The sequence below is a fragment of the Cervus canadensis genome, chromosome 4 (assembly GCF_019320065.1).
Source record: "Cervus canadensis isolate Bull #8, Minnesota chromosome 4, ASM1932006v1, whole genome shotgun sequence".
NCBI lineage: Eukaryota > Metazoa > Chordata > Mammalia > Artiodactyla > Cervidae > Cervus > Cervus canadensis.
Genome location: NC_057389.1, coordinates 21,806,254 through 21,819,417, shown reverse-complemented (window position 1 = coordinate 21,819,417; position 13,164 = coordinate 21,806,254). Strand labels below are relative to the sequence as shown.

The window sequence follows — 13,164 nt, the reverse complement described above, 5'->3', positions numbered from 1 at the left end:
TTTTAAGAATGCCTGTTGGTACGATGTACTTAGTGGTAATGATCTGAAAAAGTTATTGCAATACGTGTCTATTTGGATAGTTAAACACTTCTAGGAAAATTTAAATGTTATCCTAAAGAGACATTGTGTTGCTGATCAATATGTGATGTATCTTCAAAGTTAATCTTTCAAGGAAGCAGAGCAACAGTGTCAAGAGAATTTATTTATTTTGAGGTTAGAGTTTCAACAATAGTGATTAGTGAGGAAAATGCACATAAGCAAATAGTAGTTGGGTATAAACTCCACAACCAGAGCACTAATCTATGTGAAATCAATTCCATGTGAAAGCTAGTGGGGCTGGAGAGGGGTAAGAGAAGCTGTGGTATCAATCAGTAATTTTTATTCTAATCAGCATTTTATTCTCATTGTCTCCTTAGAATATGAACATAGAACTAGCTAACTATTTTAACCAAATGGCTCAGCAGAAGGGTAAAAGTGGGGGAAACAAACAGCATTTTTCTAACATATAAAAATGGGTTATCTTTAAATATTTTATATCCTCCTTGTATTTTCTTTTGAAGATTAACTGAAGTTTTGGAGTTCTTAGTTAAACTGAAAGTCAAGTCTTTGGTTCATGTTTTAAACTTAAAAATAAAACTCCTGGTTTTACAAGCAGTATTATTTTTGAATTTAGGGCTTTTTAAGATTTCAACCTTTCCATTGATAAATGACAGGAGTTATTTCCATGATAAAGACATATCTCAAAAGTACCACAAGGGGGCAGAAAACAGACATCTTCTGACTTCAGAAAACAACAAAAACTATTTTTATACCCAAATTTAAATAATTAGTGTGTGTACATATACATATATGCATATTCATATAATATCTACGAATACACAACTATATTATGAGTATATTATAAATATATGAAGTCTGTGTATCAGTGGGATAGTTGACCCTCTGAGTAATTAACTATGCTAATCACATTAAGAACTATGTGGTTTATGCGAAGCAAAAAAGATTCTCAAATAGCGCAAAAATTCAAAGAATAACTGTAAATGTTTTCTTCTGTCCCACGTGAACTATGTGAAAGCTTAACTGCAGAGAACTTTATCACTGAGAGCAGTGGAAACAAATACAGCCTAAAACAACAGGAAAATAAAATGCCCTATTATCACAGAGCTCCCCCTCCTCATAAAGGAGGAGGAAAGTTCTATTTAAGCCACGTGAAAGATATTAACCTGCTAAGTACTTTCAGATTTTGATCCAGCAGAATCTCACATCCTCGAAAGGGACATTAGGGCCCAAACCTAGAGGCTGCCATCTGCCATTTCACAGACGCATTTACGAACAAGTGTCATGAAAGAAGTAACACTGCTTACCCCAGCTGGCTGAGGGCGGACGGCGGCATGTTGTGGAGGTGCTGCTGTTGCCAGCCAGTTACTGACCCAAGATGAAGAGCGCTGGCGGTGTTAAAGCCAGACAGAGAGGACAGGTCTGCACTACTCAGAGAGTACTCTGGAGCAAAGACGAGACAGGAAGGCAAAAGATTTAATTTGGAAATTACCAAATGGAGAACAGAATAATCATTTTCAATTCTTAAAATATCCTATTAGTATTCTCGAATGATTATTATACTTTTTTTTTTTTTAATTTGGGCAGGGAGGGAGATAAAACATTAGGGACAATTTTAATTCAAAGGAGATATATACTATGCACCAAAATTAAGTTTTCCATGCAAACGTCAATGTAGTACAGCAAGCAATTTCAGTTTATTAGAACTACAATCTGGTATCACAGGCAGGTACCTAGTATTTGATGATCTAGAAACGTTTTTTAAACAATCCTGAGAAAGTGAGCTTTCTACTGTTGTTGTTCAGTCACTAAGTTGTGTCCAACTCTGTGACCCCCATTGACTGCAACATGGCCAGGCTTCCCTGTCCTTCACTATCTCCTAGAGTTTGCTCAAACTCATGTCCATTGAATTGGTGATGCCATCCAATCATCTCACCGTCTGTCCCCTCTTTCTCCTCCAGCCCTCCATCTTTCCCAATATCAGGGTCTTTTCCAAAGAGTTAGCTCTGGCCAAAGTATTGGAGCTTCAGCTTCAGTATTACATCAAAGAAATAACAGCTCATTTTCCTTGAAATTGTTCTTCTATATTGAATTCAGGTTGGGTTAACAAAACTTTTGGTCACTAAGAAAGAATCATGTGGATATTCACTTTTTCTTAGTAATGAATAGGTAATGGTATAATGATCTGAACACCACAGGTATTAAATAAAGCTTCCTAACAGACTAATAGGTAATATCATTTTAATTTTGCTTTTTAATGGAAAGTATTTAATGTATTATTTGAACATGGCAAAACTACTCACCGGTACCATATGTTGTTGAAATGGCTGATGGATATCCTCCCATCCCTTGTCCTGGTAAAGTAGGAGTTGCTACGGAAACCACTGGGGTAGCCAATGACTGAGCAGACTGGGAGTTATTTATCCTTTGATTCTTTTAAAGTAAATAAAAAGATATTATGGAATAGAATTTTTTTTTAAAACTTAAAAACACTAGATTTCAGTATTAGTTTTGCATATAAAGAGATAACTTGGTACAAATCTCATGAAATTAATCATTTAACATGTGTCTCTATGAACTCTGCCAACCCTATCATTTACAATCCTTCAAGAGACCAGCTGTTGCCATAGTAACCCATTACATCAGTATCTCCTAGGCAACTGAACTAGTAACAAGTACCATAGCTTTATTATGGGTAAAAACAGACTATGTTGAAAACTGATGAAATATGTATACTGTACTTCCATTGTTTCAGTTTTTATTCAAATGCAAATTGAAAAAAAAATTAAAATCAACCATGGTGGTTTTTGTGCTCAGTTGTATATATAGCAGAGCAGATGGGTAGAGGGCTCATGCTACGTTTTGACCAGCAGGTGGTGCTCTGACCACTTTTTTTCAGGTTCTTCTAAAACTTCCCTCAAACTAGATGGCAAAACAGCTAACGTATATTTAATTCCTTAGAGCAAGGAGATTAAAAATTCATATACACTTAAATATCGTGAGAAGTTAATTCTTAGAAAAATAAGTATCTTTGTGGCTTTAAATAACTGAGGACATTTGTTTGTTACAACTGTACTATAAATTAAATCCAAAAATAGATGGAACACATGGGCCTTCACTTACAGAGGGTCAAACAGAAAAATAGATAACCTGGTATTTCACCTGTAAGTGATACTTGAAATTATTTCTAAATAATCAATATTGACACACACTAACTCCCCAAATCTCTCCATGTTACTGCTCCCACCTCTCCACCTAACGGCTGCTGTGGGTTTTTCCTTGCACGTGGCACTGAAGAGACGTGCCCTCACCACTTACCAAGAGCAGGTCGACATCCTCAGACTGAGAGCATGGGGAAGGAGTTTTATTAATTAGTGTCTGTAAATATTTATACTTGGGCAAAATCTTTTCAACAAAAGGAAAAGCATCCTCTGACAGGCATGACAGTTTAAACAGCTTTAAAACTCAGACTCTAAAGACAACTCCTTACAAAGATATTCTTTGTTTCCTTTAATGAGCTGTTTGTCTCCAACGTGAAGACAATCTATCCAGTTTTCAGCACAGGTCAGGGTTTCAACCTTCATTATTTCACCACCACATTTTGAGGAAAAAAAAAGATGGTACTTTGAAAGCGCACTTGCTGGAGGAAGGGGGAAACTGCACCTGGCTAACACTGACAGACCTGACCAACAGCTCATGGAATCCCTGGGAAAGCATCAGTTTTAAAGGACTTGAAATCAATCTGCTGATAGAGACAGCCTGCCATGCGTGGCCCAAACTGCTTGGTGATGGCCCTGTGGGAGGTTTTATTTATTAGACCCAGCCTTTTCCAAAGGGAATGTTGCATATTATGTGAATTTTGGGGGGGTTGATATTCAAAATTAATCTGCACTGTGCCATAATAAACTAATCAGCTTGCAGGACCATTTTACTCTGAAGCTTGCCACAGAGAGAAAGAAAAAAAAATGTGTTTGCAGAATGATCTAAATTTGTCTACTGAATCCTGGTTTTAAATGTTCTCTCGCTCTTAAGCAAAGCTAATTTGGAGAATGTAAGTCTCTTTGTTGTTGAATTTGGGCCCACAGGATTATCTTCACCTTAGTCCTTCAGACCCAGGAGAAGGAAAAATGATAGCTTCCAGGGATATTATTTATATTTTGTATTTATTCTTATAAGTGCCACAACTTTTTTTTGATGGAAAATATAACCTTTGTTCTCAATTGCCTAGAATTTTAAGACAATTTGTTTTTGAGAGGTAATTACTGGCATTAACACATATTTGTAAAGGAGAACTGAGGCAGTGCACAGGCATGTGATGTATTAAACATTATCACTGCAATATACCTAAGAGAACAAATGCCAATTAACGGGAGAGAGTTCATTTAGAAATTATGAAAAAGATTTTTCACTGTCAGCACCTTAAGAGCATACTTATTTAGTTCAATCCTGTAAAAATCTTATGAAATACCTCACTCCGTGAGTTTGGCTCTACCATTGGTCAAATCATACATCCCATAAGCAGAGTACTAGGTAATGATTTTTTTCTAATTATAAATTGGGGGCCTTAAAAGGAAATGTTTTTTTTTTTTTTTTTTTGCTCCAGAACACCAGCCCTATAATGGAGTTTATTAGATGTTGGTTCTTTTTTTTTTTTCCCATGGAAAAGGGAAACGCAAACCAGTTACTAGAAATAATAGCTAAATCCAAACAGGGCTGCAGCAACAACACTGACATGTTGATTTTTGGGAACATGCAAGTAACTCATAAAGTCAGACAAATACAAAAAGAGCAAAACATATACAAAACATTATCAACATTTATTTAAAATGGAATTTCACATTACCACTGATGGCATCGTATTCTTGCTGCCTGGTGGAATAAGAACTCGGAGGTCTGGTTTACGGTTATTCATCCCTAAATTCATGGGGGGAGGAGATTTTGCTTGCATATTCTTGTTCAAGTTACCAGGTGAGACCAGCAGACCTGGTGAGTTTCGGGGATTGCCATACCCATTCCCTGTTAAGAGAAAACAGTGAGAGCACTCAGGAAAAAAAAAAAATCTGGACTCAAAAAATGTTTCTAGAGCATACACTACATGAGATGAGGAAGAAAGGATTAACAGGGTGAGACAATAATGTACGTGGAAAGTCACAGGATGACTGACAACCTCCTCAGGAGTAACCCAGTCAGTTCTTTAATATGCCGCTGAAGGAAGATTAAAAACTCCTAATGAGAAGAAACCTAAGAGGCATCAACTTGTCCGGAAGTCAGCATATACTTTTATTTATTTATTTTTTTCTATTAGAAAAAAGTTGGGACAAAAGTCAGACAGTCTTTCAGGGCCTAAGAAAAGCACTGAATTGGTCTTGAACTTTAATTGACTAGCTCAGCGGAGGCCTGGCCGGCATGACTCACTCTTTCGGTTCAACGATTTGGGTTTTATTTTGTGTCTGTGTGTCCTTAAGTGAAGAAAGGACACGCCAGCGAGGCTATAATTTCTAGGACACGCGGGAGGCGTAGCAGCCTCTCACACGCTTTCCTCTTCAGTTCCCCTTTTCTCTGAGCGATTTCTCCCTATGGCTTTTTTCTCTCTGGTCTGCTTCCCTCACGAGGCTCAGTGGACGAATCTGAAGCCCTGCTCTCTTGCTCACGGAGAACTTCAGAAAGCAGGACTCCCCCTCAGGAGCTGAAAGGAGGGGGTGAGGCCTCCGCTAAAGGGCTGATGCCCAGGGCCCAGGAGTAGCCAACGAGTGGGAACCGTCCTGAAAGGTTTTTCTTGGGTCTCTGATGTTTAGTCTTCCCCCTCCCATTAGCAGACAAACGGCTCTCTGAAGGTGTCCCTTTCTCAGAACTCAAAATACACCGGCCCGTGGCCGGCAGAGGTGCAGAGACGCAACCTGAGCTGAACCGGAAGTCCCTGCTGGTTTCCTCCAGCGTCTCTGACTGGAGAAACGGAGAAACCACCTAGGCCAATTCAACAACCCTTGCTGGAAACCCAGACGGCTGTTTTCTGGAGCTCTCTCAAGGAGACATCTATGACCCCAGGACGAATGATAACTGTGTGCTATTCGGTGGGGCGGCAGAGACAAGGCCCCGGTCCTCCAAGGCCCGTGCAGTCCTTTGTGGCAATCCGACATGGCCGTGTGTGAGACCGGGCAGCCTGGGGTGAGGTGCCACAGAGGAATCCAGATTAAGGGCTACTGGGTTCCCAGCAAGGAAGAGATTATCCGAACGAGATTCATGGAAGAGGCAAGAACTGATGTGGGTCCTGAAAAAACAGAGGAGACAAAAAGGTCTCTGGTCTCATGACTGGGCACTGGGAAAGGGCCACGGTGGCTATTTACAGAGGACAGCCAGAGCCTCTGTGAGGATTCTGGTGAGAAGGGAACCCACGAGAAAAGAGGCAAAGATTCTGAAGGAATATGGAGGGCTGGGCTGGGGAGCCCACTGGAGGTCAGCCTGTGAATTCCAGGCTAACGTGTCTTGGGTTTTAAATGGTGGAAATGCAGAGCCCTGAAGGCTGCAGAGCAGAGGGAACATAGGCCTTTAAGGGGACAGAGAGGTTTACTGGCATTGGGATATTTTAGGAAGGCCTGACAGTGTGATCCAGTCTGGAAATTTCTATGATGACCCGAGCTACGGTGAGGAATTAGGAAGGCAAAGCCCCGGTATATTTCAGGAGATATATTTGGGTACATCTTTTGAATTAAAATCTATTTGAGGTACACTGTTTTGGCTTCCCAAGTAGTGCAGTGGTAAAGAATCTGCCCGCCAATGCAGGAGATGCAGGAGAGGTGGTTTTGATCCCTGGGTCAGGAAGATCCCCTGGAGGAGGGCATGGCACCCCACTACAGTATTCTTGCTTGGGAAATCCCATGGACAGAGGAGCCTGGCAGGCTACAGTCCATGGGGTTGCAAAGAGTAGGACATGACTGAGCATGCACACACACAGCTTTAATAATGTTTGGAGCATACTGGTTCTTCACATCCCTTTCATTTTGCTTGTCTTATTTTATGCATGAACAAACAGGCTGAATGTATAACAAATAACTACAAGATTAAATCTGTCAATTGGGTTATGCATAACATTCGCCACCTTACTGGAGGAAAAAACCCACAAAATAAAACAAACAACCCCTCCTGGAAAAATGCATCAAGTATCAAGTATCTGCTTAAGAAATGTTGGTTGAGTTTGTATATAAGATGCTCTTCTGTAATAAAACTTCAAGAAAATTAGCTATATTCTCTAAAGCCAACTAAAGATGTCAAAAGCCAAGAAGAAATTTGCACAGTTAATTTGGACAGTTTTCTGTGGCAAAAGTGATTACAAGAAACAAACACATTTACCTTTTTTGGCTAGGAGAAATACAAAGGGTATGTTCACGTAGAAAGACACTTGATAAAATAGAATGCTCAGAGGACTTTTATATTTAATGTGTCTTACTGAATCATTATTGTGACTATGCTAGGGCTTTCGTTTTAATTAATAGATTCCATGGGATAAAAACGGAGTGAGAAAACCGAGACAAAGTTTTCACTCTCCTTTCTTGTCAGCCGAAGCTCAGACTGACAGATACGCTGAATGCCTATGTCACTTATCTATTAAGCCTGTGTGAGATCTGGTTTAAATAAACAATCAAATGGAAAATTAGCTGGGTAATTTCAAAAGAAAGGGGGAAAAAAAAAGTCAGTTAAGCAGTGCAATGAAGCTTGAACAGATCAGAAGAAACTAAAACCCGGGCTTGGTAGATGCCGATACTGGTTTGCATGGAGGAGTTATTTTGCTAAAAGGAAGTAAAACCGCTTTATGAAATGTGTTGTCCTGTGATATGACGAGCACTGGGCCAGTGTGCGAAAATGGAAATGCTGCACGAAGGCTCTGAGAAAAGCTTTTTTTTATTAAGAAAAAATTTTTTTTTCTAGAGTGAATTCTGAGAAATTCCAACAAAGCCTTTTGCCCACATTTTAAACAATGATTTGGGGCAGCAATAGGCGGGGGGCAGGGGGAAGATAAAAAGCAAACATATATTTTAGGTTTTCACCTAATAAATGCCTTAAAACTTAAAAAAAAAGATTTGAAAAGCATTCTATTTTTCCTCTTGGAATATTTCCTCTTGTTCGGAAATTATGCCATTTTAGAAGATTAGTCACATATTTTAAGGTGTTTACATACTGAAGGTAAAATATTTTGAACCACGATGACACTTCTTAAATTCATATTTTTAGAGCATAAAAGTTATTTTTGAGAACAAATAAATTCTGCCTTTTACCGGTGAATTTCTGCTGTTTTTAGCATATTGTGCCAGCTAGCATTTTGGAGCCATATAATAACCATTTCTGTTTCCAGCCACCAAGTTGTTATTCTTTTGGCATAATATAGATTCAGGAATGTGAGGCTGTGGATCCTAAACCAGTGATATAGAAACCTATCATTTGAAAATCAATGATGAATACATTCGTGTGGTTTACTGCTAAGAAGAGCCTGCATTTAAATCGGCTCGGAAACTGCGGCCTCCTCCTCACTCCGGGCGCTGTGGCCTTCTGTTGAGGCTGCTGTCTTACCTTAAGATAAATTCACCCAACAGAATGGTCTCTTTCAAAGTCAGGGTCGGGAGGTGGGAAACGCTACCCTTCAATAAACTTCTGAGATAGAGATTCCACCTCTCTTCATGCTACGTTTTAAAATTACCCTCTCTCTGCCCGGGACGATGATCAATTTGGATGGGGCTGCATGCAGATGTCACATTCCCCTGACCACTTAAAAGCACAAAAATTATAAAGCACGAGTGAATGGATTTCCTGATTATAGATTATAAGAAAATGAAGAGCAGACCAACTTTGGAGTTCGCCTGTTTTATAGTTTCATTTGATGAAAAATATTGTTTCACATAAAACAATTGGAGCATTCACGATATAATCTGTATCAAGGATAATAGAATGCACCTCGCTGGGTTACAAATTTCTAAACACTCATATTAAAACTAGTGTAAATATATAGAACTTCAAATGTGGTGTTAGCAGAAAAAAATTTTTTTTCTCTCCAGTTAACTTGAAAACACTTGCTGTACTTTTTTTTTTTTTAATTGACTCCTATTTTAAGAAGTTGTAAATTCAAAGAACATATTTCTGGCTTATGATGTTGTGAGGAGGACACTTTGCCTTGTTTCACAGAGCTCAACTGAATGTGGAACTCTCTTTGAGCCCGAATTTCTGAAACTTTCTCCTATTTGGATGTTTAGACATTGTGAGTCTTTTCACTTCATTTTTTTCCTCCCAGACTTTATATTATAAATACAAGCATATAAAACTAATAAGAACAAAACAGAAACTAGTCCTCATGGACCAAGGTTAATTTTTTTCATGGGCACTATCTTTTCTGTAGTCTCTCAAATCATCATCTTTGACTATTCCCCGCTCCCTCTTTCAACTCCCTATCCAATTAGTTACCAGATCTTGTCAATTTTTCTTCAAAAAGGCCTCTGTCCATTTTCACTGCCACCATCCTACATTAAGCTTTCGCGTCCATCTGACGAGGTCTTTCCATAACCTGCTGTTTGGGTTCCTGGTCTCTAGTTGCAGGGTCTTTCAGCAGGCCTTAAAATGATGGGCTGCAGGAAGCTTGCTCCTTGAAGCTGTATGCAAACTTCCGTGCACATGTGTGATGATAAAGCTAACGTACACACCCAAAGTGTTCTTTATAAAAAATCTTTCTTCAGTGCTGCTTCTCTCATGTTCCTTTTTCAGATCATACTTCACTCTAGCGGGTCAGCGCCCTGACTTGGCTCTCAGACGTGGACACAGTTTGACCTGTTCTGTGTGTATCTAACCTAACTTCCAATGGCCACGGCCAAGCTCACCATCCTCTGAATACATCTGAGCCTTTGCTCTAGCAGGTCAGTAACTGGCAGTGTTTGACTTCCTGTTAACTCAAAATTCATTTTTCAGGGTCAGCTAAGGCCCAGGGCTCTCATGGTACTTTCACAGAACCTCAGTCCACCTGAACTCACTCTCCTCCCAAATCCTGCACAATTAGAGGCTAATACGACATAGAGCACTCATCTATTACGTGTTTCAAATGCTCACAAAACACATAGACAGATTATGCTGGAAAAATGAAAATTATTGAGAAATGGCACTACAAGTCAAGTTATGAGGGAACACTGGATAAGAACTGAAAATGTAACGTGTAACTTGGTAATTTCAAACATCAAGGTGATGACCAAGTACACTGCCGAGACAAACTGCTTATCAACCACATAATATAAAAATCAGAAAATCATGCAAGTGCCCACCTACTAAATTTGTTAATAGAGAGCTAATTGAAGCTTCTTTTTTCATCTGCTGCACCTGTTAATCATTTGCTAGCACATTACCTTAGCTAAATGTAAGCAGCAGAAACAAATAAAGTAGAACTTCCCCCTAATGAAGAAGAAAACTCGGAGGTGCTGGATCTTTTCTTCCACACTGACAAGTGTCTACTGCCACGGGTTGTCTCTATATCAAGATGAATTTCAATGACAATTTACTCACACAGAACTTTCTACCAAAAGATGGGCTGCATGCTTTCCTAGGAAAAAGAATGGTAGAAGGGTGGCAATTAAGAGTGCACTGGATTTTACTAGATGGTTCGGAGAGAGGCTTCCTGGAGAGAGGGAATTCATGATAGAGCTCAGAGTCATGACTGTGTTTGAGAAGGACGAGGATTCCTGTGAAGGCGAAATATAGGTCATTTCAGGGGATGCAGTTTTCAGAAGCTGGGAAAGTAGGCTTGGCTAACATAAGCCTCTTGGGTCATGTTAACTTTAATACTGGAGACTTGATACTAAACTTTTACTAAACTTTATACCACAGATAAAGAACAGCCAAAGTTGTTTGTGAGTAGGAGGTGGCATCGTTAGCTGTGTGTCGAGTAAAGAGCAAGAGTGGCAGCAGAAAGGAGGCATTAAAGGGTGAGACTGCTGTGAGAGAGCTAGTTAGGACACATCTGCCAGGGAGCACATGAGGAATGAGGTCTGAATGAAGCGGCAGCCTTGGGAAGATTTACAAGGCAGATGGGCGATGAGGACAAAGGAGGATTAAGCAGATAAATGCAGTTCCTCGTCATGAGGTCTCCATTAGACTTTCTTCAACTACACTGCGCCCTGGTTTTTCACATGCTAAGCAATGATTTCATTAGTGTGAGAGAAGCATAAAAGTCATCTGAATCAGAGACTCCCACGTACTCTCCCGAGGCAGCCATCACCAACACGACCATGCAATATTAACAACGGCAAGCATTTTCTATCGTATGAATGACCAAGAACATGAACATCACCCATCCACATTACGTACCCAGAACGTACACGCGCCTATGCAGTGTGTTGGCTATTACACACGGATATAAAGCACCGTTCATCCTCACAACAACAGCCCTGTGAGGTGCTAAGAGTATCCTTGGGTTACATACATAGAAAGCTGAAGAAGAGAAAGATCCCATAACTTGCCCAACGGCAAACAGCTATCAACTGGTTGAGCCAAGGTTTGAACCCAGCAGTGTGTCCAGAGCCCATGCTCTGAAGCACAATATAGACCTGCTCCTTGGAACCGGGGCATACTCTGAGGCTCTTAAAACTCTTCTCTATCCAATCTCATCCTAAAATTCCAGGAACACAAAGGAAGAGAGGAAACAAAAGTGGGAGACCAGGGGCATGAGACTCAAAGGGGGGCACCCCCTAAGGGATCTTCCCGCTGGGCCAGAGGTTAACACGCCATGCTCCTCACAGAGGGGGCCCGGGTTCAATCCCTGGCTGGAGAACTAGATCCCACATGCTGGAACCAAGAGTTCGCCTGCTGAAACAAAGATCCCGCAGGCCACAACGAAGACCTGGCAGAGTCAAAATAAAATAAATATTTTTAAAAAAGGGGCCTCCTAAGTCAGGGGTGATGTGGAACATGGTCAACTTGGGTGTCAAAAATAGCAATTCTGGTTCAAAAGACACTGGACTTACATAAGGGGCAATGTTCCAAACCGTATTTCTAGTCTCCTTCTGGATAAATAAATATTTACAAATAGGAAATATTGGGTTTAGCTACTAAATGCCAGAGAAGCTGTTTAACTTGCAGTGTGCTATTTTGAGCAGATGATTAAGTATGCTTTTAAAGGTAGATTCTGAAATATTTTAGTCAATAATCTTCTCCCCTGTAATAGAGGGTAAAGATGTTTACCTACCGACCATCTATTTAAGAGACCAGCTTCATCAAAACCACGCAACATGATAGGAAAATGCCCAGTATCTTAGAGTATCCACTATTAGGTATCTGAAAAAGAATTTCTAATATACAGGTTATAGAAATTACTTTGTTTCGTACTTTGTTAATGGTATTTTATTTTTGGGACTTTGGAGCAAACTGCCACAGGAAAACATTAAGTTGAACACAGAGCTAAACCTCTGATGTATTGATTTTCTGTTTTTACTTCAGCCAAATGTTTTTCCCACTTAGGATTTTTTTTTTCTTTCAACAGAACAATTCTGAAAACATTTCTGGCATACAATCTTGTAAAACTAAAGATGTTACATATATAATAATGTTCACTGAAGTGAAGTGAAAGTTGCTCAGTCGTGTCTGGTTCTTTGCGATCCCATGTACTATACAGTCCGTGGAATTCTCCAGGCCAGAATACTGCAGTGGGTAGCCCTTCCCTTCTTCAGGGGATCTTTTCAACCTAAGGATCGAACCCAGGTCTCCCGTATTGCAGGTGAATTCTTTACCAGCTGAGCCACAAGGGAAGCCCAAGAATGGTGGAGTGGGTAGCCTATCCCTTCTCCAGCAGATCTTCCCAACCCAGGAATCAAACCAGGGTCTCTTGCATTGCAGGAGGATTCTTCACCAAGTGAGCTATCAGGGAAGCCCAATAATGTTCACTACTATCAATTAATTTTACATTTGACCTTTAAAAAGTTTTAAGTTAGTTTCCAGTGTCAGGACATTGTTCTGTGTCGCAAATAAACCTACATCTTTTCATGTAATCTTAATTGTAAACAGTAAACTGGCTCATTTAACCCACTGTGCTACTGTAAGCAACACACCTAAAATAGTTTTTAGTGGAAAAAATTATGACCTTCTAGT

At 39.9% G+C, this 13,164-nt stretch overlaps 1 protein-coding gene across 14 annotated transcripts in view; it reads right to left on the bottom strand.

The window, feature by feature from the left end:
* Window positions 1-13,164, bottom strand: part of MEF2C (myocyte enhancer factor 2C) — a 174,527-nt gene that overhangs the window by 9,760 nt on the left and 151,603 nt on the right. For all 14 annotated transcript variants that reach the window (XM_043464692.1, XM_043464689.1, XM_043464690.1 and 11 more), the window contains 3 exons: window positions 4,901-5,073; window positions 2,361-2,490; window positions 1,365-1,500 (listed from right to left, as the gene is read on the bottom strand). In XM_043464692.1, the coding sequence (XP_043320627.1) occupies window positions 1,365-1,500; window positions 2,361-2,490; window positions 4,901-5,073 (439 nt within the window). The remainder of the gene's footprint in view (window positions 1-1,364; window positions 1,501-2,360; window positions 2,491-4,900; window positions 5,074-13,164) is intronic.